General features: G+C 43.1%; 1 protein-coding gene and 1 long non-coding RNA gene across 3 annotated transcripts in view; one reads left to right on the plus strand and one right to left on the minus strand.

The window, feature by feature from the left end:
• Nucleotides 1-9,724, minus strand: part of LOC148057030 (uncharacterized) — a 23,623-nt gene extending 13,899 nt beyond the window's left edge. Inside the window, exons 1-2 of the long non-coding RNA XR_015701058.1 lie at nt 9,599-9,724; nt 8,163-8,319 (exon numbers count right to left, since the gene is read on the minus strand). This is a non-coding gene — a long non-coding RNA (uncharacterized LOC148057030). The remainder of the gene's footprint in view (nt 1-8,162; nt 8,320-9,598) is intronic.
• Nucleotides 8,930-22,419, plus strand: LOC104009484 (acyl-CoA (8-3)-desaturase). Of its 2 annotated transcripts, none has more exons than XM_009461489.2 (12): nt 8,930-9,169; nt 11,940-12,050; nt 13,674-13,871; nt 14,274-14,375; nt 14,546-14,674; nt 16,149-16,209; nt 18,153-18,229; nt 19,067-19,164; nt 19,836-19,932; nt 20,634-20,713; nt 21,429-21,554; nt 21,737-22,419. In XM_009461489.2, exons 1-12 carry the CDS (start codon nt 8,933-8,935, stop codon nt 21,786-21,788), a joined length of 1,368 nt encoding a protein of 455 aa, XP_009459764.1. In that variant the 5' UTR covers nt 8,930-8,932; the 3' UTR covers nt 21,789-22,419. The 2 variants fall into 2 exon arrangements, with proteins under 2 accessions (XP_009459764.1, XP_087598211.1); XM_087742085.1 differs by having other exon boundaries at nt 21,429-21,517; nt 21,737-21,806.
• The last annotated feature ends 1,879 nt before the right edge of the window (nt 22,420-24,298 follow it).

Below are 24,298 nucleotides of genomic sequence, written 5' to 3' on the forward strand. Positions count from 1 at the left end.
AGTCTATAAGCTCCATGTGCAGGAAACTATTGCTGTCTTACTGGCATTGTGCTGCTTTGTCTCTTGAAATTCACGGTTCCTCTCCTGTATAGGAAAAAGAGGGGGTGCAGTGGCATATACGTAAAGAATGCCCCTCTCTTTCTCTTCTTTTCCAGGAGAATATGTGCAATTACTGGGACACCGTCACAAGTTTCTCTCAAGATTTGCTTTAAGAACATGAATGATTCCAGGTTTTCCTGCACTTCTCCATCCTTGCCACTGGTGTGATGGCAACATAATTACTACTCTTAGGAAGTCTCTCTGCTGACTTTCCATCACCAGTGAGAACCACGTTTCGCCTTCTATACCATATAATTTGAGATTGGTTTCGTTCCTTTCCTTTCATAATTCCATTGTCTTTTGTTGCTTTTGTTAAAACACATTTAGAGTTGCTAGGCTGTTTCTTTGTCCTTTTCCAAATACTATCTTCATCAGAACATCATTCTCTGAAGATTAGGAAAGGAAGGTTATATAGTTATAACATATATATATGGTTATAACATATTTCTGAAAACCAAGGACTAAGAAATTAAGAAGTATGCAATATTAATCCCTCTCTCCCTCACAGATTGGCAACATGAAGTGGAAATCAGCTGAGAATATTCCAAGTACGCCTAACATGTAAGCAGTTAATGAACTGGACGGTGAGTTTAGCAAAGCTGTGATACAGGATTACCTGGAAAAGCCAAGACTTTCTAGGGGATTTCAGCCTCTCTCTGACCCTTTTGTGTACAGAGGACAGTGTTACATGTAAACTTTCAAATACTCGGCCATACCTCATATCTGTGCTGGTTTGCATAGATTATATCAAGTAGCAGGAAACAGGGATTCTCCGACTGTGGAGACTACCAAGAGTAAAGCAGTTCTTGTTTGATCTGCGTGTTTGAGGGTAGGAAGGTGAAAGTGTAGTGACAGGATCCTGGCCAAGAGACTAAAAGGATCCAAATTTTGAGACAGTGTAGTAATCTCTATAGGGTAAGCTATGGCCACATAGAATTGAATCATCCGCTCAAAATGTGTATCGCATTGCACTGGCCAGGGAGAGTCTAACTGGCCTCTTAACAGAGGCAGTTAACCAAAGTTAGACACTTAAAGTTAGGTAGGATGAATCTAGACCTAAATATTTGACCTTGTAGGGAAAATGTAGACAAATTCTGTTCACTGCAATTCTAAAATAAAGTAAGAATGTCTGTGTGTGTAGGGGGAGAGGGAGAAAGAGAGGGACTGGTAGATTAGGACATCATTCAAATAGTGTAAAGAGCTGGGCATAACTTAACTCTGTTTTCAATTCTTTACATGACTGAGTTTGAAACACTTCAACTGTTTCCTGATTTTCAGGTGTTTGAGTTTGTAGAACAGCTGCTTTCTAAATGGAACAGGATAACACAAGGAAAAGTTATGTAGACTGATAAAGCTTTCAATTGCTGAATTTCCTACTTCTTGTTCTAATAAAGAGTAATTCTTCCTGTGGGAGTAAGTGATCACGCATTTAATTTCATGTGCGGGGTTGAGTAGAGGTGGTATGTGATTCTTTATTATGTCTTCCCTTTCTGTCCTCCGTTGTAGTAGCAAGGTAATAGCTGTCAGGCATTGTAAAGTTTGAGGGGTGAGAAACAAGGCTGGTGAGAGAAATCCCTTCCCCATTAATGTTACAAAATCTCTTCTATTATGCAGCGACTTTAAGCATGTGAATACAGAGGTTTCCATAACTTTTGTACCCAGCATCTTTCTCACCTTATCTTCCATTTATCCTATGAACAGTACTAGCCGTTACTCCGTGTTACCATACCCCAGGAAGCAGTGCTAGGTGAATGCCTGTTTCCTTTGCTGTGTTGCCCGAGTGGGAGAGAAACTTGAAAAATTAAGTCAGACTATTTGAGTACTGAATGAGCTATCCTTCCCCACTTGCAACATGTAGTAAGAGTTCCCACAAACCACCATGCCATAAAGAATATACATTTTTCGTACATTTTGTTCAAGCTCTTCTCTTCCCTGTTCTTGTGATGTAGTATTCATAGCTTGGCTCAAGTGATTTTCGAGTTGCCAGGGCTCTGGGAAGTTTCTCCTTCACCTTGACACTCTTACCTGCCTTGTTCAGACATGCAGAGCCACATATTTAGTGCCTCTTCAGCACTGAATTTGTGACAGGGAACTTCTGGTCTGATTTAGATAGAAGTATGGTGATCTGGTGCTTTGGAAAGCAAGTTGGAATGAGGTAAATGGGAATAATGCAAGGTTTTCTTAAGAGTTTAAGTTGTTAAAAGTGGAAAGAGGAAAAGTTGGTAGGAGAATGCTTCCATATGGTTCAATAATTTCTTCAAGGGATTAAGTCATCCACCCCATGATCGTGGGTGCAGTTATCACCAAAACAGGGCATAATCAGCTGTACTAGCCAAAAAGGGTGTAACATGCTGTGACAGAAAAGAGATTATATCGCTCCTTCTATTCAGCAAGTCTGCGCTGCAAATCTTGAGTCATACGCTGATGCTTTTTGGGGGGCAGTAGATAAGACCTGTTATTATGAAAGAAGACGTTACGTCATATGAAGATGCAAAGATACAATTCTGTCGAAGCCACCCTTCCATTCATACTGTAAAACCTTACAGCCGTGTTTTAGGATAGGTATCGCATGCAAACACAGCAGCCATAGCACAACTGTTTATGTGACCATTTGAGTGGCGTGCAGCAGCAAGTTACTACGCATGAGCATAAGAAATCTTTCAGTCGGAATACAGTGTTTTTTTTCCTCTGAACTTCCAGCTTTTTCACACATTCTTTGTCTCTTTACTGATCTCCACTGGGTTACATTATTTAATCTTCCAGAAATTTCTGCAAAGTAGCACAAAGAGAATCCACCTTTGCTGTGTCATTATCAAGAGGACCTCTCAACACAGTGCTAGTTAACTAGCGGAGCGCACCCAAATAACGGGAATCATCTAGAAAGAATATGGTTAGCATCAGCTCTGTGCCACAGCAGCTGCTCCGCTAAAACACTATTTATCACAGCCTTGCTCACCTGAGTCTTTTCTAGGCCGGTGTTCAGGACCATGAGCAAAGTGCAATGAAGAATTTCGAAAGATTTACTAAAGGTCCTTGCCAGTGTTGTTATTGCTCCAACAATGTGACTCTGCTGTCTGGCTCTAGAGGAAATGTTCGAATTAAGCTACATGCCACTGGTGATCTCTTCCCTAAAACATGATCTTCAACTCATAGCAGAAAAGGGAGAGTTCAGGGTCATCAAGTAATCCCAGGAGCAACAACAGTTGCAATGTTTTGAACTGGAGGGGAATATGGGTCAGCGTGCTTAGGATTTATTTTTTATGCATATGGTGTGCCACCTCTAAGGATTTTTGCAGTGTTCTTGTAATCAACTTTCCTGAAAGCTATAAAGACTTTAAGAGATGTTCTGTTAGACTTTTACACAAGTCCATTGCAATTTACATTTGTAAACTTGATCAATGACCAATGAAAATGATGGGGCATCCACAATTTCTCTGGGCAACCTGTTCTACTGTCTCACCACCCTTATCATAAGAAAATTCTTCCTTATGTTCAATCTACCTCTACCCTCTTTCAGTTTAAAACCACTGCTCCTTGTCCTGTCACTACAGGCCTTGGTAAAATGTCTCTCTATGCCTTTCTTATAAGCCCCCCTTTACATATTGAAAGGACAACATCCTGGTATACTTGTTGACAGATGCCAGCCTTGGGTTCATAACACTCTGAAATAAAGTCAGCAGAGGAGCAGAAAGACTAAAGCATATTTTAGGCATAGGCAACTAGCATGAAGCTTTACAGGTATGTGCATCAGGAGATCCAAAATTCTTTCAGACCCATGGAAAGCAGAGTGTCTTACCCATAGCACCAGTTTGGCTGAACAGTCCCATATCAGAAGCCCTCAGTAAAACACTAGGACCAGTAAAACATTTCAAGTCCATACCATGGCAGTCTTTCCTGCTTGTTGCTGTAAACTCCAAGAAGTAGCACTGATCCCACTTCTCATTCCCCTAACATGTTACACCGCATGAGCAAGAAGAATCAGAGAAGAAAAAGAAGGAACAGGAGTTATAGGTCACAAATAATTACTTAAGGGTACAACTTGCATTCTCCTCCTATATATTGCATGTTTATAAATCATGCTTTATTTTGTTTATTTACATTTTGTTCTGGCTTACTTAGCTTAATCAGAACTTCTTTTTTGTTTCTTTTTGTGTGTGTGTGTGCTGATTTCAGAGGCCCCTCTTTATGGAGGTTTTGGGGTGTGTTTTGTGGCTGGCTGCTCTGATTATATCCTTTGGTTACTTGTGTTGTTGAAATTCATAGCATCATCTATTACTGAAATTGCTGCTGCTGCCCACACAACTATAATGAAAGAGGAACCCATGAAAAAGACTTTACTGAGTTACAGTACCAAAGCAAGCAGCCTATGCAATCCACTGAACTGATTTTCTACCAGTCCAAAATAGCAAACAGAGGAAGGCACACTGAGTCTTTTATGCTGCTTATCAGGCAAATCAATACCTTGTCTTCTTTCTTGCTATTCACCACAGTTCAAAATATTTTTCAGGGGCAAATTGTTGCAAATACATTGGCAGTTGCCCCTTTTGCCAGGATAAAAGAACAAACCTATGCCACAAAATCGTGTGTTAGCGGATGGGGACACACTAGGTCTAAAGCATGGCAGGAATGCAAGCACTACACAGCCCTAATCTCCCTGGCTACTTACTCGGACATTTTCCAAATGGGGGAACAGGTTATGGAGTCCCTTGGTATTCAGGTTGTACTCTGTCTGGAAAGATTAAACTCTAACTTTTCAGCATTTTGCATTGTTTTCCAAATGCACATGGCACCCGTAATTGTATGTGGCTCCATCCTGTCAAGTTTCCTAAATCATGGAAGAAGGAGATAGGTAGTGATCCTTAAAACACAAATAGGCTCCTGCAATTGATTGATGATCTTAGGGCCCATCAAATGGGCTAGGACTGGCTGGCAACTGGTCACCAGCGGCGTTCCTCAGGGTTCAATTCTAGGGCTGGTTCTGTTCAATATATTTATCAATGATCTGGATGCAGGAGTTGAAAGCACCATTAGCAACTTTGCTGATGATACCAAACTGGGACATGCTGTTGACAAGAGGCCCTGGAGAGGGATTTAGATAGATTTAGATAGATTGGAGCATTGGGCAATCATCAGTAGCATGAAATTTAACTTGAATGTGTCAAAGGCAACAAAGCTGGTGAAAGGGCTGGAAGGCATGTCCTCTGAGGAAAGGCTAAGGACCTCTGGGCTTGTCTAGTTTGGAGAAAAGGAGGCTGAGGGGTGACCGCGTTGCTTTTGACAGCTGAGCAGGGGAAGTGGAGAGGGAGGTGCTGAGCTTTTCTCCCTGGGATCCAGTGACAGGACGTGTGGGAATGGTTCAAAGCTGCACCAGGGGAGGTTTAGACTGGACATTAGGAAGCATTTCTTTACTGAGAGGGTGGTCAAACACTGGAACAGGCTTCCTAGAGAGGTGGTCAATGCCCCAGGCCTGTCAGTGTTTAAGAGGCATTTGGACAATGCCCTTAATAACATGCTTTAACTTTCGGTCAGCCCTGAACTGGTCAGGCAGTTGGACTAAATGATAGTTGTAGGTCCCTTCCAACTCCACTCAACTCAACTCAACTCCTGTTCTATTTTGTTCTGGTCAGGTCTATTCTATTCTATCCTGCCACCAGGGGAGAGAAAGTTCCTGCTTGTACACATATGAAGGTGCTTGACCTCCCCATGTCTTTGGTGTCATTCACCTAGCTAATGTTTCTCTGGTGTTCAAGAATCTGCCATGTCCCTGGCATGCAGAAAGGGAATGAACAGATTTCCATTCAGAGTCAGCAAATATATTAACCGCTTACCAGGTGCAACAGCTCAGTTTGGTTAAAAATCAATGTTCAGATTTTAACCTGCACAGAAGATCCATTTAGCCCTGCTCTAAATGTTTTTGGGTGGGTTTTTTTTCATTTAGGCTTAATGGCGTATGCATTAACACAAGAGTTCCAGAAAGGACCATAATGCAGGTTTGGTCCAGTTCACCCTGATGCAGGGACAAGAAGAATGGATTGATTACAGAGGATAAAAACATGGGATATGTGAGAGAACAAGTGGATGTCGGGTAGATATCAAGTCATAATTTGATGTTTATCTTTTTAGCAGCTGAGATCTTTTATTGTGAAAAGACAGATTGCAAAACATCCAAGCAGAGAGCTGCAATACTGGAATGCCTAAGTTTAGTTTAATGGGGGTTCCAGTAAAAAACTGAGTAGCTGACAACTTGATGTAGTAGCTGTGGTTCAGATTAATGACCTGTTTGTTACTAAATGCATTGTTCCATTGTAAACACTGGCTGATACAATAGCAATTATCAGCATTTCTACAAGGGTAATGTCTACAGGCTGACACAATAGTACTGCCATGAGGGCCATACAACCCATGTAACAGACGGTTCCTTCTCTGAACGGGTTATGTGGCTCGTTCCTGAGTAATTAAAGCTTCAGTTATCCAAGGGTTTGACATACATCCACAAAAGGACTTAACAGCCTGGCTACCGTTTTAGGTGTTTGAGGGCAGTTCTTAAAATCAAAAGCTCCAGCTCAGCTGTTGCCTACCTCCTGAAATCGCCAGGTTCTCAGTGCTCCGTAATACCTTTCACTAAAGTTCCCAAACACCAGTTTCTGAATCATGCACAGAAGTTGTTTTGGGTTTTTTTTTACCCTCACCTGCGGCAGCCTAAGGGCACAGATATCTTTCACCCAGTCAAGAAGCTTACTAGGGGCAGCTGAGCGGCTGGGTGCTTAATATACTAAAAAGCTTGGGGGAGAAAGCTTTTCCCTGCCTGTCTTACTGATCCAGTGGTAGCTGCAGCTTTACATCAAAGATGACAGGAAAAGAAGGTCATTTTTTATTTTACTCAGCAACCTGTGATTCACTGAAAAGGTAAAATATCAAGGGGATTTGAACTTACTTCTCTTGTGTATTGCTAGACTGCCCTAGCATCTGGGAATCCTCAGAAAGGTGGAGAAAAAGATGAAGAGGAAATCTCTCCGTGATGTTGTTGAAGCTATTTAACCCTGTGCGGGATTTTAGGGTCAGAAAAAGCAGCTAAGGAGGTGTGAACATAGGAAAAGGGGGGCTGAATTCTTCCTCCTTTTCTGCTGAATTTCAATGGTGAGTATTCAGCGTAGGAGGGAAGCTAAAAGGTACAAGTTCTGCTGTACTCCTGAAGGTGTGTACTGGAGATGGCTTATTTCAAATGTTATAAAAACATATTCTGTAAAAAAGTACCAGATGTGAGCCTAAGGGGTGGCAAAGCCCAGGAACAAGAAGGAAGAGATATTTTCTGACTGCCTACTATGACAGGGGAGAAGCAAAGAAACAGATCGATGATAATGACTATTAAACTTCTTTCTAAAGCATCTTATTGCATTGGCTGCCATTGGGAGCTGGGCCGAGAAATCACCTTCAGTCTTTTCACACCTTCTTATAAAGGCGAAGAGCCATAAACACTATTTAAACCACTTAACTATGGTAACTATATGAGATTTCTCATGGTTCTTTGGATCAGCATTTCTAACTTGAAATATAGACTGCAGAATTATTATCAAGTGAGAACTTTCCTAGCCCAAGCAGCCTGAAAAGCAAATGAGCACTGAGGAAAAAAAAAAAGCACGTAGATGTGTAAGAAATGTTACAAATATATAGGAATTAATTCAAATGAAATACTGCAAACCATCAAAAGATAGTAACTCAGACAAATTAACGTCAGCTTTGATCACATGCTTTGAAAACTCTGTCCTAATTATGTGCTCCTCCATCTGGGTTGATGCTGATGTGGGCTTTAACATGTGTTTTTCTATGGAATAAAGAAATCATTGACTCAGTCATGGTTCTATAATATTTTCAAAACTTTGTGGTCTGTTTTGAAAAGAGAAAATTATGCAAATGCTATGACTGTTTAGAAAGAGAGGAAAAGCTGAACCAAGTGTTGTTTTGCAATTAATACTAATTTCCTGGAGTCCCCAAGTCAACAGTTTACTTAATAATTTTACAAACAAGAAGGGGGCAAGGGAAGAAAAAGCAATGTCACAACCTACCATCAGAACCTGGTATAACGTTTCTTGTGTGCCATCCCAGGCTTGTCCAAGGTCACAGAGCATCAAGTGCAGAGCTCTGAGAAGAGGATGATTACTGTAAAGGGCACTGTGGAAGCCTCCTCCTCCCTGCTCCGCTCTTGCTGTGAGTGCTGGAGAACTGCAAATACAGAAATATGGGTTTTCATCAGGTTCTGAATAAAATACTGAGTTCTCAAGAGATTGGTATGGTTTGCCTTTTTTTTTTTTTTTAAATTCAGCATAAGAATGTGCATAACTCATGTTTCTTGCAAAGGGGTTCATGGACTGTAACATCTAAACTAAGCTGCAGAGTGATATTATTTTTCTGGTTAACAACAGGTTAATCAGAGGTGTATTTTAAGTGAAGTTTTCCCTGACTGTCAGAGCCCAGGAAGCCCGCCTTGGGAACAGAATGAGCTAGCTAAGAAAAAACCGACGTGGTCAGACATTCCCTACCTGTCGTTACTGCTATGCTTTATGTACTTGGATTGCGCTGCGGCTGCCAGAGCTGGGGCCGTGAAAAAGCAGGTTTTGGGCAGGGAAGGGGAAAACCCAGAGCAGCTGGAACTTGTGTAGGAGCTCTGCCTGCAGCTCAGCACCACCGCTCACCTTGCCCCAAGCCTCTCTGCTGATCCCCCAGGGATGGGAAAAGGAGGAGGGCGGGGACCCGGAGCAGGGCAGGACAGGGCGTGTCCCACCCTTATATGCCATGGTGGGAGCAGGGAGCTGGAGCTGGTGAAGTGGGAAGGAGGATGGCACCGCTGCGGGGTGCCAGGGAAGTGCATGAAGAGCAGGATGGGGACCCCGCGGTGGGCCGGGTGCTGAGGCGCTTCACCTGGGAGGAGATTGGGCAGCGCAGCGGCCGGGGGCCGCCGCTGCAGGAGCGTTGGCTGGTGATCGAGAGGAAGGTGTACGACATCAGCCAATTCTACCGGAGGCACCCGGGAGGGGCCCGTCTCATCAGCAGCCATGCTGGGCAAGATGCCACGGTGAGTGCTGGGGGTGGCAGGGACGGTGACGACGGGGAGGCCCTTGCTACCCGCTCGCTTTGAGATGTGGGGTGGAGGAGGCTGGTACCCGGCAAGCATCATGCAGCGAGAGCTTGGGAGGTGGCTTCGGTGGGAATTGGTGGGGCTTGGGGGTATGTAGCAGGGCTGGGGATAGGTAATGTCTGCTACGTGCAAGCTTTCCAGTCCTGTGCTGTGGAAACAGGCAAATAAAGAGGCTTAGCCCATGAAGCAGCCAGGCTGTAGCTATTTATCCAACTAAAGTCTTTAGGATTACTCTTATCTGCTGATCTTGCTTTTGCAGCTCTTGCGAACTGCAGTGATTGCTTACAGCCAGGGCAAGGTGGGGAAGCTGGCACAAGTAGTGCATCGGCCCTGTGGCAATGACAGTAGCTGCTTCCAGAAACATACCTTTAGGAAAGGTATCCCTCCTAAATGCCACCCGGCATACCCTGGAGGGAAAGCAAAGGCAGCAGGCTTTCCCAAGCAGTCTTCCAGAAAGGTTTCTGTAGTTATTGCATGTGGTCCTTCTGACCCTGGAGATGAACAAAATTGAAAGAATCAGCCAGTGTCCAACTGCTGGCAAGTTAGGGTGTGGGCAAAAAGACTTCTGTTCATCGTGTTTCCTTGCCTGGCTGCTAATTTAATGCTGGGGAAACCTGTGGTAAAACACACACCAAAACGTTCAGCAAATTCCTCAGACTTCTTGCCTTCTGGTGCATGCAGGAAGGGTAGAAAACAGTGGTAAATTAACTTCTTTACAAAGATGTGACAAACATGATTGCTTCCTTGCTGTGGATTTTGAAAGAAAAAAGAAAAACAAGACAAATAGTTCCCTGACCTTCCATATATAAGGGGTATTTGAGGCTGATGGAAGTAAAAGTAATTTTCAGTCCACTAAGTTTAAATTTCAAATTCTGTATTAGCTACACTTTGCATTCTGTATTTTCTATCGTTCATTTGCTCTAGTTAGTACCGTCAGGTTTCTTTCATTTTAGGATGCTGAAGTGAAGAAGTGAAAGAAGTATTAATTAAGAAAATCCGTAAGACTTTAGTGAGGTCTGTGCATCTTGGAATGGGTCAATTGCTTAATCTTCTGGATGTGTAGCATGAAAAATTAAAAAATTACCTTAGTTTGACTGGAAGGTTGTACCAAGAGCGTACAGCCTTGAAAGATAACTTAGGAGAGGATGAAAAACATGGAAGGCTCTCGGTAAGAAAAGAAACCTGAGGAATGGAAAAATGAGTATAATTAATGCCACAATATTAGTAAGGGTGGCACTGCACGAAACTGTGAAGAAGAGTCCTTTTATTGCTGCTTTTTGTTGTGTTTTCCCACAAAGGATAGAACAGTGGAGTTAAGGAATGAGGTGACTTAGACAGCAGGAGCAACAATCTTGAGACTGGAATTTTTGGGTGAATTTGGCAAAACTTGCTTGAATTTTGGAGACTGTAAAAACATCTGGTGTTGCAACATCATGAAACAACCAGGTACTTGCAGTAGATTATTTTGCAGAGAAACTGCTTGCTGAATTTTTTGATTTATCAGTGATAGCGATTATGTGCATGGTATTTAAACCCACCATATGTTACATATATGCCTCAGTGTTTGTCGTGCGGTTGGCCAACCGTTTCAGAGTAGAGGACAGAAATTCTGTAGCAGAGAATTTGCTCAGAGAGATTAGCTAAAACATCATTTTGTCACACATCCGCTCTTAATAAACGTTTGCCCAGAGCAACTCTGGGGCTGGAATGCAGTAAAGCACTGATTCTGGGCTGTTTAGAACGGCTAAATTGAATCGGATGAAAGACTGTGCAAAAGCAGGCATGCAGGCAGATCAGTAAGTTGGAGGCATGGATGTACAAAAGCAATTTTCCATGGTTGGAGAATCTTCAGGGGAAGTTCCTTTCCTACAGGCTGAATTCACAGCTCAGCTCCGGCTCAGTGGTGCTTCAGGGCTCCACCTGCCCCCTTCATGCTCCGCCAATGCAGTTGTCTCCTCTGCTTTTCTGCGTCCTGTCCTTTCTGTCCCCAGCCCTGCCGAGAGGCTATCACACCATTGCTTTTTCATGCTTGTATCTTTGAGAGATCAGTTACATCAGGTCTGTGCTTATGAATTTTGTCCTTGCATTCATTTCCTTCTAAATACTTCCAAGTACTAGAGAAAAATAGAAAGTTCTCTGGTATCGCTTGGCCCTTGATGAAATGCGTCCTCAGTTAATTTGGGAATGGAGTTCTCTACCCAGTGAATAAGAGGAACCACATTTTTCTTTTAAGCTGTTGGATTTAAAGGGCAATTTTCTCTTCTGACAAATTGCACAACAAAGAAGATTCTGGTCTGCTGATAAGAAGGGCCTTTTGGGCACCTGGATGTCCAGGAAGATGGAAAAGTCACTAAGATTGGGGTTGAGAAGAGGGGGAAGAAGGAAGGCAAGGGAACTAGACTTTGCTTTAGGTGTATGACGGAGATTCATGCACTTTTGTATTATGGAACTTGCATACCTGTAGTAATTGCAGTAGTGGAAGTTGGATCTCTTCCATTTGGCAGCTGAAATAAGATCTCATGTAAGAGCGTAGGACAAACACGAGAAGAAAAAGTTTAACAAAAGTTTGAGGAGATGGAAAGGTAAACCAGCCATCTTTGCCATTGTGGTTCCTCCACAGTGAATGTCTTGCTGTGTGCAGCAGGTCGAGGTCAGTACCATCGTATTTGTTTTTCTTACCTCTCCCTTTACTCTCGTGCGTTTGCAGGATGCCTTTGTAGCGTTCCATGTTGACAAGGTGCTGGTGAGCAAGTACTTGAAGTCACTGCAGATTGGGGAGCTGGCACCAGATCAACCCAGTATTGAGCCCACTAAAAATGTAAGTCTGTCCTTGTAAATCAGATCAAAGATAGATTAAAGGGAAATATTCTGAGATTAGACCTTGTTCTTCTCTATCAGCATAGCTCCTGGAACAATGGAATCCAGGTTCTTCACAATTTTTTTGTGCTACTATTTAGAAACAATACATGAATATTAACTAAATCCACATTATGCGGTTGAGAACGAGTTTCCTGAAGCTGAATTTTTCTTATCACAGCAACGCTACACAAATAGCAGAGCCTTGTTTTGCTTTCATGCATAGCACAGCTATCACCTTTTCTTCTTTCCCCTGCTTTGAGAAAGAGCTAACCAAAAATTAAGTAATTCCAGCTGATAGTCAATTGTCAGACTGTACTCCCTTCTGTTGTAGGTATCTGTAGGGAGAGACTGCAGCTGGAGTGTTTTAGCCTCGAATTAAGCTTCACAGGGTGTATTGGCATGGCCCTTCTGGACAGCCGCCTTTTGTCAGTCTCAAGGTCAAATTGCGTAATCATTCACAGAAGCACCGCGATGGCACTGTGAGAGTAACTAACCTAGTATGTCAAAGAAAACCTCATGAGAGAGGCACAGACAACAGAACAGGAATAGTCTCAGAGTACAAATATTCCCTGGGCTGTATGGTTCTTATTGCTTCCCACTATCCACAACCGTGTTTTTCCCCATTCCTCCCAGCCTGCTCTGACTTTTCCTTTGCATAGTCCCACACTGCACGCCGAAGAGGGGCAAGATGATACACGGCCCTGTGTAACTCGGGCATTAGAAACACAATTCAGAGCAGTCTGGCTGTCCCAGAATGACATGGCTGCGCTTCCTATGCAGGTGGGAACCTCCTGAACCCCCTTACCCATCGGTGGCCATGCCTTGCCTAGTTCTCAATTCCATAGCTGGTCTGCACCAGAGCCTGCCTGTGCCTTGCTCAATGCAAACCCCATTTCCCCAAAATGATTGGGAAAAAGTAGGCTGGCAAGCTCCTTTGTGGGATGGGTTGCGTGGAGACAGGAATCGAGCTTGGGAGGCATCTGTGGAGCTGGCAAAGCCAAAGGTGGGTTGGTCTAGCACCTCTGCTGTGCTCATTTCTTGTTCCATCCTCCTTCCTCGGTGCCCACCAGCCTGAGGCCAGCTGGGCTGTAGATGCCATTTTCATACAGGCATTTAACCCTCCCCTGTTAATCTTGGGAAGGGTAAAGTGAAAACATACATAGGTCTATTGGAACTGGCAGAAAAGGAATAATTTCATCCCAAAGGCCTACCACAAGATGGCGTGCTATGCTCACGCACACACAGTACAGCTTCCACTAGACACAACTTCCATCTGAGCCCTACGCTACCTGCCAAGAAGATGATGGAAGAAACACCAAAGATAGAGTTTTAGGGGTTGGGGGTACAGACATTATGCTCTGTGATGGCTGCTGCTTGCTCCTCTGCCCTGCGTACCTTATCAGGCAAAGACATGGAGAAGCTGTAGGAGAGCAATCAGGTTAATTAGTGTGCAAGCCCAGCTCTTGCCCATTTGGCCAGATCCTTTGCTCCTTCTTTCCTCCATTAAAGTGGTCCTTGGCTTTTGAGGCTGCAGTGCTACACTCTAGAAACAGAGAACATGTAACACTGGTGCTTCCCACAGAAAATGCTGGTGAAAGACTTCCGTGAACTGCGTGCTACTGTTGAGAGAATGGGACTTCTGGAGCCAAATCAACTCTTCTTCTTCCTGCACCTCGCTCACATCCTCCTGTTGGAGACTGCTGCTTGGCTCATTCTCTTCTACTTTGGGACGTCCTTAATGCCCTTTATAGTCTCTCTGGTGGTGCAGACCATTTCCCAGGTAGGCAACTAAGTCCACAGCACGTGCATGTGGACTTGCATCAACTTCTGTACACAAATACTATTGCAGTTTTGTAGTCCTCCGTTTCCTTACTTGGCATAGTTCTCCTTTGTCATAAGAAGACAACTGCTATATGGCATGTCTTTACAGAAGATATAAAGAAGAAATGCTGCATGTGGGGAGCTCCCACTAAACCTAGTCTGGGATTCTTTCAGCAAGATATATTCTGGGAGAAGCCTTAAGAGTATCAGGATTTCATAGTTCCTTTCCGATTTTGTCTTTGGAGCAGTGTCTGAGAAATAAATTTTGATATTTCAAAGCAAAGGAAGGGTGTGGTACTGTCCTGGTCTCGATTCCTGTTTTTTTTTCTCCCCTCCCAATGTTTTCTTCTTCCTCTTCCAGGTCCAGGCTTCATGGTTACAACATGATTTAGGACATCTTTCAGTATTCAGGAAGACCAAGTGGAACCAACTGCTGCATAAGTTTGTGATGTGCCATTTGGTTGTAAGTACCTGACCCTGGAAAACTTCTTTGGTTTGATGACTTTCCTGTAAAAGCTTGTGTTCGGAAGACTCTGTGGAGGATAGTGTGTTCAGCATTGGGCAAAAGACGGGAATTGGAGAGAATCTGGCTCTGGAAATGTACTTTTCATACTTTGTTCTTCACTAAAACAGGGGGCATCAGCCAAATGGTGGACTCTTCTGCACTCCCGGCACCATGCCAAACCCAACTGCTGGCAGAAAGATCCCGATATTGATATGCACCCTTTCTTGTTTACTTTGGGGAAGAAATTATCTGTGGAGGTCAGTGTGCGCACGCGCTCACGTACCAGGAACTGGGAACGCTCTAGTCAACAAAAAGCATACTGTACTGTAAAGATCTCAAACTAAGATGTGATGACAGTTTCTGAAAAAAAGATTGCTTTCATCTGTGTCTACTTTCTTCAGCCTTTGTAAGCAGGTCACCGTTCACATTAAGTTCCTTTAAAAATTTCTTAAACAGCTGACAAGTAGTTGTAAATAAATTAGACATGATGTACATACATCATATATAGGGTGGAAAATCCATCAGCAAAAAGGCTATTAATGGTTATAGCAACTTAATGACCTAGCAGAACATCTCAGTAATTAATGATTATTAGATAACTTGTAAACATTAATATAAAGCATGTCTGCAGTTGGCCTGGGATTATTACTTTAGTATTAATGTCTGACATTCGGAGATACAGGTGGCTTTGGCATGTCCATGCCTTCTAGGAGAAGGCAGAAGCCTTGCTGCGAAAGGCAGCCAGCGCAGCAGGGCTGCATAACCAAGGGCTGTTCCTGTAGCTCTGTAGGACCGGCGGTTGGCCGGTCCCTCTGGTGGGCAGAAGTCATTTGACCACGTAGGATGTTCTCAGCTTGTGCTGCGAGGCTGCTTCCAGGAAGGCCAAGCTAAGACAATGCTGAACCCCTTTTGCTGTACAGCTTCATCAGTTCTTGAGACTCTGTCAGAGTAGCTACAGCAGTGAAATATTTTTTTCCTTGGAAGACCTTTGCCATCGTGAAACTGTCATTTAAGTGTACAGAATCAAAGGAGAAAGGGGGTGGGAGGGGAAGAGAGAAAATAGATATGACTATTTTTGACCTATAATAGAACTTAGCCTTGAAATATCTAATATTTCACCAAATGAATTATGAATGTGGTAAGAACACAAAACCAAGGAAATTCACCAGTTAAAATTCCCCTCTATCTCTCCTCAAAATTATTTTTATCGTAACTTACAGATCATACCATCTTTTAATGGCTGAAATGTTCTGGTATAGTTTATACTGCATCGTTCTGTTCCAACACAGACGATGGTGGTATTTGTGATAGCAGTTTCCATCCTACCATATACCAACATAGGCTTTTCTTAAGGGCTGTTACCTCTGTTTTGGCTTGTCATAAGTATATCTAGAACTACTTTTCAGCAAATCACTTGTTTATTTTCCCCAACTGGAAAAAAATCTCATGCTTGCTTAACAGTTTATCTCTGAAGGACTTTACAAAGCTGTAAGGCATTAAAGCCTCACATTAATGGAATGAGGATTTATAGAAAAGGTGTATTATGTATGTAATAATAATGTAATACATAATACTAATAGGACAGGTACACAAGAAGGAGATAGCAGGAATGAGGGTTGTGGGAAGCACACAAGAAGAGTGCATCTGGGGAAGAAAGAATGGAAAACAGCAAGTTACCTGTGCAGGTTGCTTAGTTTCCACTCAGTATTTTTTTGTTGTTTCTTTTCACAGCTTGGCATCAAAAAGAAAAAATACATGCCATACAATCACCAACACAAATACTTCTTCATCAGTGAGTATCTCTGTTCCCCTGCAATACCGTGAGGGGTACTAATGGGGCTTGTAGATCTTACTTTTGACCTGTAGGACTTGAGCAAAACTAAGGTGCCTGCATCAAAGAACATAATCATCAGTTTGCATCTAATTTTTGGAGGAGTTGAAGACCTGACTGGATAAAACCCCAAGTAACCTTGTCTGACCTCATAGCTGATGCTGCTCTGAGATCCTGAGCTCCTTTCCAGCCTGAATTATCATATCCTATGTGAGATCAGGATTCTGTGCCCTTCTTGACTTGAAACACATTAATTTGGTCTGAGAATTTCTAACCAAATGGCTTAAGGTTGTTCCAGGGAAGCAAAAGTAGTGCGGTACACTTATCCCAGGTCATCTTAAAACTGTGTTGTTTTGCAAAAATAAGTATGCATCTATTTGGACAGAGAAAAGGAGAAAGACTCTCAACTCGCTAATTAAGGACGTTACTTGGGTGTGTGAGATGAGGGCTCCGGGGGTTGTTTACATGAGCTGTATAATGTATGGCTGATGAAGTGCATAAAGAGAGCAGAGGAAAAATTCAGATTTTTCTCCACTGTCAGTGCCCGATCCCTAGGCTCACTCCTGCCCTCTTCTTCCCATCTTAGTGAAGCTTTATTCCTTTCACAAAGCAGCACAAGTTCAACACGGGACAAGGAGATATCACCTCTTGCATCTTTCCAGGATAGTTTGAAGTCTGCTGCTTAGGACGCTTGCCTGAAAAGTGGACAGTATGAATTTGAACCCGAAAATCCAACATAAATGGGCACTTTCGAGGTGTGATTCATTTAACCCGTTTTTTTCCCTTGACCTCTGAAGATGGCAGGAACTGCACTCCAGCAGTGGCTGTTCTCTCAAGTGGCTAGGCAGAACTAGCAGGGTTAGTTCAGGTGTGCATCTCTCAGAGACGCAACTCTGAGATGCCTAGTTAAGGCCGGTGACCCTATCCCAGATCTTCCACATCCTCCACAGTGGCTCTGAATTACAATGTCATACCACATCTTTCAGTAGTATTCAAATTTAAATAATAGTCTGTGGGGTTTTTTTGGTTGTTTTGTTTTTTTAAGTACAAGTGAGATGTCCATTTGGAAGGTTGAGTGGGAGTTCTTCCTCCCAAAATCCCTGGCAGGCACAGGATTTCATAGGTATTCCTGTTGTTCCCCTGCTTTGAACAGCCGAATGGGGAGCCAGATGAGCTTTGGGGCTGTAGAAGCCACTTCTCTAAATACTGTGTGGCTGTGCCTCAGTTAAAAGCCTAAAATGAAATCTCGGGTTTGTAAGCACTATCAGATTAATGAACAGACCTAGAAATGTTTAGAAGCACTAATCGTAGAATATTTTGGGTTGGAAGGAACCTTGAAAGGTCATCCTGTCCAACCCCCTGCAGTGAGCAGGGACACCTTCACCTAGATCGGGTTGCTCAGAGCCCCGCATAGCATCCTAACCAGGATCAGTCAGTTGCTTTCTTGCAAAGTGGTTACTGTGGTACTCAAAAGGATTATTAAGTTTCTGGGGTCTTGTCCTCCTTATTCAGGATTCTCCACACCCCTTTTTGTTTTCACTCTTTTCTAAAAGAAGCCATGGCCATAGCTCTCCCTGAGGAAACAGAAGGCAATAGTACCTGTGTTGACAGCTGACATAAGCAGTAGCAGGCTGTCATGCTGTAGAGCAGGACCCGTCCTCAATCAAGCTTCAGAGAGCTTCTTGTCTTACCTTTGTTTTACCTCTTGAGGTCAGCAGGCTCCCAGATGGGTCACTGTTTGTCTGCGTTGATGCATACTGATATCATCCAGAAAATTCTGCAGCCCTGAAACTTCTCAGAATATTCTCCGTATTGAGTAGCTGTTCAGGGATCCTTTGCTTCCAGTTTGATTATTTGTCAGTCAGTCCATGACATTACCAGTGATGATGAATTCTGCCTTACAGCTCTTCCGCCGCTCCTGTTTCCCACCTACTTCCAGTGCCACACATTTTATATTGCGTACACAAAAAGGTATTGGGTGGTAAGTATTGCTACTTGTGCAACCAAGAAGGGGTCAGTTGTGGGCCTTCAACCTTTCTTCTGAACATGGAGCTGGCTTCTGTCCAGAGCTCGGTCCCTGCTGCGTGACACTGTATGCCATTTAGTTAAGCCTAATAAGACAGTCAGTTTGGCACGGTGCTTTCAGCGCCTCTGAATACTTTCTGCTAAACCCGTTATGTTCCGTAGCTTGATGACAAAGGCCTGAAAACAAGCAACAGGCTATTTGGCTTGTACTGCTTTGCCTCCTTTGCAGAACCACAAAGTGTACGGTCGCCTTTGGTTTGGGAAGTAAATTAGAAGGTCCATAGTGGTCAGGAATGGGAGGATGTGGATTTATAGGAACTGTTGTCGTTGATTTGTTAGCAGTATGCATACACTTGGCATTATGTCCTAGGCCAGGCAGCCAGAATTAGTGTTTCATTCTTCCTTTTCTTGCATCTGTTATGCATACAGGAGGACAGGGCAACTTCCAGCCAAAATGAGATTGTTGGTCTAGCACTTAGGTCACCGTGGAGTCCTGGGCAATGATTCGATACAAGTCTTCAACTCATGTTTCTGAAGGCATAGTCATTTGTTAATATATTAATCTACTTATTAGGTGTGAATGCTCAGATTCATCTCTATTACAGCAAACCATGAAAAGAAAGTCTTGTTAGCTTACGTTAATTTGGATTGCTCCAGGTGATTCAATTTAGCAAAACCTACAGAAGCTGAATGTAGATTGTTCTCTTGTACATATAGCGTGAAGCTTAGAAAAAGATTTAAGCAAATGTAATTTATAATGATTTTCTTTTCTTGTTGTCTCTGTTTTTGGTAGGACTTGGCCTGGATGCTGACCTTCTATATCAGATTCTTTTTTACTTATGGATCATTATTAGAAATAAAGAGTCTTCTGGCATATTATTTTATATTAAGGTGATATCTCTTTAGAAGGCTCTTCAGCCTTCCTCTACCTATTCTTTCCATCTGTGCCTGCCTGCCTTTCTCTGCCTTTGCTTATCTTTCCATGTTCTCCTTGACCATCTCATTTTTTGCTTAGTTTTTTAATTCTGTAAAGTTAAACTAAGACTCTTCCGCTTAATTGCTAGTTCAAGTTTTATGTTGCCTCATTGTCTCTGGCAGCATAGAGACTTGACTGAGCGCTGACCAAATTGAGAAATACTTACCTTGCCTAAGATTCAGTGCTTTGGGTGTTGGGTCTGCTATCGGTCAGAGAAAGCGAACATTTAAGAGAAACAGCTTAGCCTGGGCTGGCAAATGCCCCGGCATTGTCCAGCAGCATTGGCTTCCGTGGACAATACGCTCTCCACTTGGATCATTTTACTGATTCTAATCAGTGCCGTCCTTGGCTACAGATGAAACAAGATTAATAACAGGCCGCATCAGTTTCATAACAAAACATATTAAATAATCATGAGTTTCACAAGGAAGTAACTTGGAATGGTTTGGAAGTTCTTCCAGGTGCTAGATTAGGCAGGCTGGTGTTCAGCCATGTGTCTGTAAGTCTGGCTGTGCTGTTATTTCAATGGCTCAGCACCGAGGTGCTTACCTGTTCCTGAATTCTGGCCTCTTGTCTGATTGCACAGGATGCTGGCGAGCAGCTGGTTTGTCTGGGTTTCACAGATGAATCATATCCCTATGGATATTTACTATGACAACAATTTGGACTGGGTGTCTACTCAGGTAAAATATTTTCCATTCTTAAGCATTGTGGCCATACAGGTACAAATTCCAACCATAAGACAAGCAAGTCCTCTATTGCATTAAGGGTGAAAACCTGTTGGTAACTGGGAAGTGAAGGTTAATGGGATAATGGGATTCAGTTACAGTAACAGTAAAGGAGGACAGCAATGACATGTTCACGGGCAATCTAAAATCAAAGCTAGGTCCCAGCTCTATTTCCTAAACATACCCACCTCCCCACTTGCTGTATCATTGTCTTGGACCTTTTCCGCTTATGCGGAGATGGAAGTGTGTGTCCTGCTCTTGCTGAGCAATTTGGCACTAGCAGAATGCCAGTGTGGTGTCCCCTCTTTGCAGAGAGACTTATTGGAGTCCAGCAGTAAAGTCTGACCATCACAGAAGTACCCTGCCATCTCTGCTTTTTCTGCAGACGTAGGTTTGAGAAGACCCAGGAGGAACTTTTGACTGTTCACATGCATTCACAGGAGCACAGAGCCAACTCCTAGTTTTACCATGGTCCATGTTAGCCAGTCTACGTACCTCTGCTGGTCCAGAAAGCTGAAGGAGGATTATGATTCCTGGCTTGAGGTAGCTCAGCTTAGGCTAAGAGAAAACAATAGACATACTGTGCTCTTTAGACAAACGAGAAAGGCTGCAGTCACCAATCTGTACTGACTTTGCTTTCCTTTCCCCTCCTCTAGCTCCAGGCAACATGCAACGTTGAGCAGTCTCTGTTCAATGACTGGTTTACTGGGCATCTGAACTTCCAGATTGAACATCAGTGAGTACACACCTTGAGACAGAATTTTTCTCCTTCTTTTTTAATTTTTTTTTTCTTTTCCCTATTGTTCTTTGCTCTGAATTCTACAATAAGTGTGGGGCACCAATGAGTTTGTCTTTAAAAAGACTGAAAACCCTAAAGAGAATCATAATGTCATTCAAAACCTTCCCTGGACCCACAGGAAAGTGAGAATGATCAGTGAAAATTGAAACCATACAGACAGCAACAGGGTCTATCCAAAGTAGTAGCTCACAAGCATTAGTGAAAATGTACATGCTAAGGCACCCTGTTTATAGCCTGACACAGTATTTTAAGCCTACCTATGCTAACTACTTACACTATTACTCTAGAGGCTGAGATATGCAACTGGAGGATGGGCTCATCTCCTTTTCTGTGTTATTCAGGTGGTTACTTTGGGAGAAAGGGGAGGAGGGGAAGGAGATTCTTCCAGTTTATAGCATCACTTAATTTGGAGAAATGTCGCATCAGAGACGCTAGAGACAACTGTGGAAAATAACGGAGGGGGAAAGCAGGGAAGTCTTACAAGTTACTTGTGCTAAAAGCACACCAAGGGTAAAGAAGAGCCAGGAGCAGCTAAAGACCCTACTCAGTGTGAGCCGTGTGAGTCCTGGGAAGTCATAATGAACGTTGACATGTGAAAGGTAGTGTTTCTTATGGGGCCCCAGAAGAGAATTTGTCTGTCTCCTGTTCGCAGCCTATTCCCCACAATGCCAAGACACAACTACTGGAAGGTGGCTCCTCTGGTGAAGTCCTTGTGTGCCAAACACGGCATTGAGTACCAATGTAAGCCGTTGCTCACAGCGTTTGCAGACATTGTACAGTAAGTGACAACATTGCAGAAGGATGTAGGAGAGCCTGGAAGGCTAAGAACAAGAGTTGGATTGTTCTTCTCTTACAAATCAACACACAGAAACACTCTTTTCCCTTGTCCCCACCAACACTCCCCTAAGCAACCCTGCATAATGCGGCCTCTTGTGCTCTCTCTCTCTCTCTCTCTCTCAGCTCTCTGAAGAATTCAGGAGAGCTCTGGCTTGATGCCTACCTACACAAATAAGAAGACAAAGCTTGATGGTACCATTCACAGCCTGCCACGTCTTTGCATGCCCAGCAAGCTGAGGAGCAGGGACCACAAGGGCAGAAGAAAATAGATAAGAACTGAAGGACATGATCCCAATAGATATGAAGTTACCTGAATTTTACTTCTGGTCTTTCCTGGTGTTTTGGTTCAGATATGTTAAGAGTGGATAAGGCAAACAGGAGATGACTGGTTAGAACAGGAGAAACTCTGCTTGCTGTGTCAGAGTAAATATGGCTGAGAGCATTTCTGAGCCTGAGTGTCAGATTATGGACTGGTGCAGCTGCACACACTTAACTTCATGCCAGAGTCCTCTGACCCATTTTTTTTTTAGGTACTCCTCATGTGGAGGGTTTAATGCTTAATGCAACGTTTGCTTATTTGAAGTCATTTGAAATTGTACAGGATTTTGAATTAACATGGTGTTCCAGCAATGTGCTTAAAGCATAATAAATTATAAGTGACATATCACACTTTGAGTATAGCAATTGCAACATGCAGTTGAAGAACAACATAAATGTGTTTCCTATTACTGTGCTCTAGAGGATCCTCGTTGTCACAATACCAGGCATGCCCAGTTGTCGGGGAGAAACACATGGGTTGAAACCAGCTCAAGCCTGCTGCCCTCTTCAAAGTTTCTTTAGTTGTTGTTTGGGTTTTGTGCTCTGCTTGTGCCAAAGGTAGTCTTTGACTGCCTTGTGCAGCATGGGAAGGTACGTGCGTGCCCATACTGCCCTTTAGCTGGCTCTGGGTCGTACCTGATCACACCAAAAGGCACTTGCAAAGCCATGTTGCATGTCAGAGGGCCCTTGTAGACCACTGCAGGTCAATTAGCTCTAGGGTTGGTGTTGAGATAAGGATTAGAATAACAGCTAAGTTTAGGGTAGGGTTTCAGAGTTAGAGTGAGACATTGGGTTAGCCAAAGCCAACGGACACGTGTTGACTAGAGCTCCCACAGAGAAGTGGCCAGGAAGGTATAAAACATCAGCTTACCCAAAAAGCTTTTGAAGTGGATCCAACAGCAATTTCGTGCTTCCCGATGTGATACAGGGGACACCTGCACCGTGATGGAGGAGGAAGGATGAGCACTCTCACCATCACCTAGGGAGATAATTTTTTTTTTTGCTCATAGGTGCATGAATTAAGAGTTACGGGTTTTAAGTTATGAAATCTTATGACCTGAGTGGTGAATAAGTGAATTCACGTGACAGACCAGTCCAGGCAACAGGGGACTGAGCTCATGGAATAAAGTTTAAATCACAGAGTACATTGTCCTGTAACTTTGCGAGATCCAAATGGACCATGACAGGCACTAACTCTAACCCCAAACCTAATAGGCCCTAACCCTAAAAGTAACTCAAACCCTAATGGCCCTAACCATAACACTAACCCTAACCCTTACCTTAACAGCCCTAATACTAAGAGGCCCTAACCCAAACACCAATAGGCCCTAAGCCTTACCTTATCCCTAACTCTAGTGTCCCTAACCATAACACTAACAGGCCATAACACTACGTGTAGCTCTAACCTTAATGACCCTAACCTTAACTCCAACCCTAACACTTATAGGCACTAACCTGAACCCTAACAACGGCCCTAAACCAAACAATGCACTGGCCATATACTATAAGGGAACAACAGTACAGGATCCAGACGCAAGGTTTTAAGTGAGCCACAGACTTTTGCGTGTCAAAGCTTATTAAGGCAAAGCTTATTAAGCTCAAGCTTATTAAGGCAGTTTTGAGAGTTCAAGAGTAAACTGAATTACCTGAGTGGACTCAGATTCTGGCTCTGCCAGTCAGAAGCCGAGTCAGAGAAAGTGGCTGATCCAGGTACTTTGAATCACCCTTAAGAGGAGGCAATATCTCTCCGTTAATTAGTAAGAGAGTGTGGTCTTTGTCTGAAGTGAGTGCCATCGTGAGTACATACTCGGACCCTGAAAGAAAAGACTAACTTTTGGAAAGGGGACTTTGGGAACAAAAAATTAATTTGAGTGGTTAATTAATTTCAGCAGTTAAGACCACTTTCTTAAAATAATGAAAGTGATGAGTTTAAGAAATAGAGATCTTGCCTGGTAAAAAGATATAAGCAAGCCCCCGATTAGATAATGAATGGACTTTGTATTGTTTGTGCAATGACTGCCTGAATTATACATGCCATACTCAGCACTGACTTCTACTTAAAAACCTTTAACCTGGTACCACCAGCCAGAACATGTAAAAGATTTGTTATTAAACCATTTTCTGCCCTGGAAAATGTGCAATTATGTTTAGAGGTTAACAGCACAAAGTACGATGCCTGAACCAAGGGATTAAAAGAAGTGATTCCTGAAAACTCTGTGGGAGAAGTAAGGAGTGAAGCAGAACTCAGAACGCTATCAGTTATTCACAAACACATTTCCACTATTTGAAAAAGCCTTTAAAAATTATTTTCAGTAGTCTTTTAAAATAATTTCTTTGGGTAGATGAAAGACCTGATTTTGAAGACCA

The sequence above is a fragment of the Nipponia nippon genome, unplaced genomic scaffold (genome assembly GCF_047370975.1).
Source record: "Nipponia nippon isolate SJK-2023a ecotype South Korea unplaced genomic scaffold, ASM4737097v1 scaffold_10, whole genome shotgun sequence".
Classification (NCBI taxonomy): Eukaryota; Metazoa; Chordata; class Aves; order Pelecaniformes; family Threskiornithidae; genus Nipponia; species Nipponia nippon.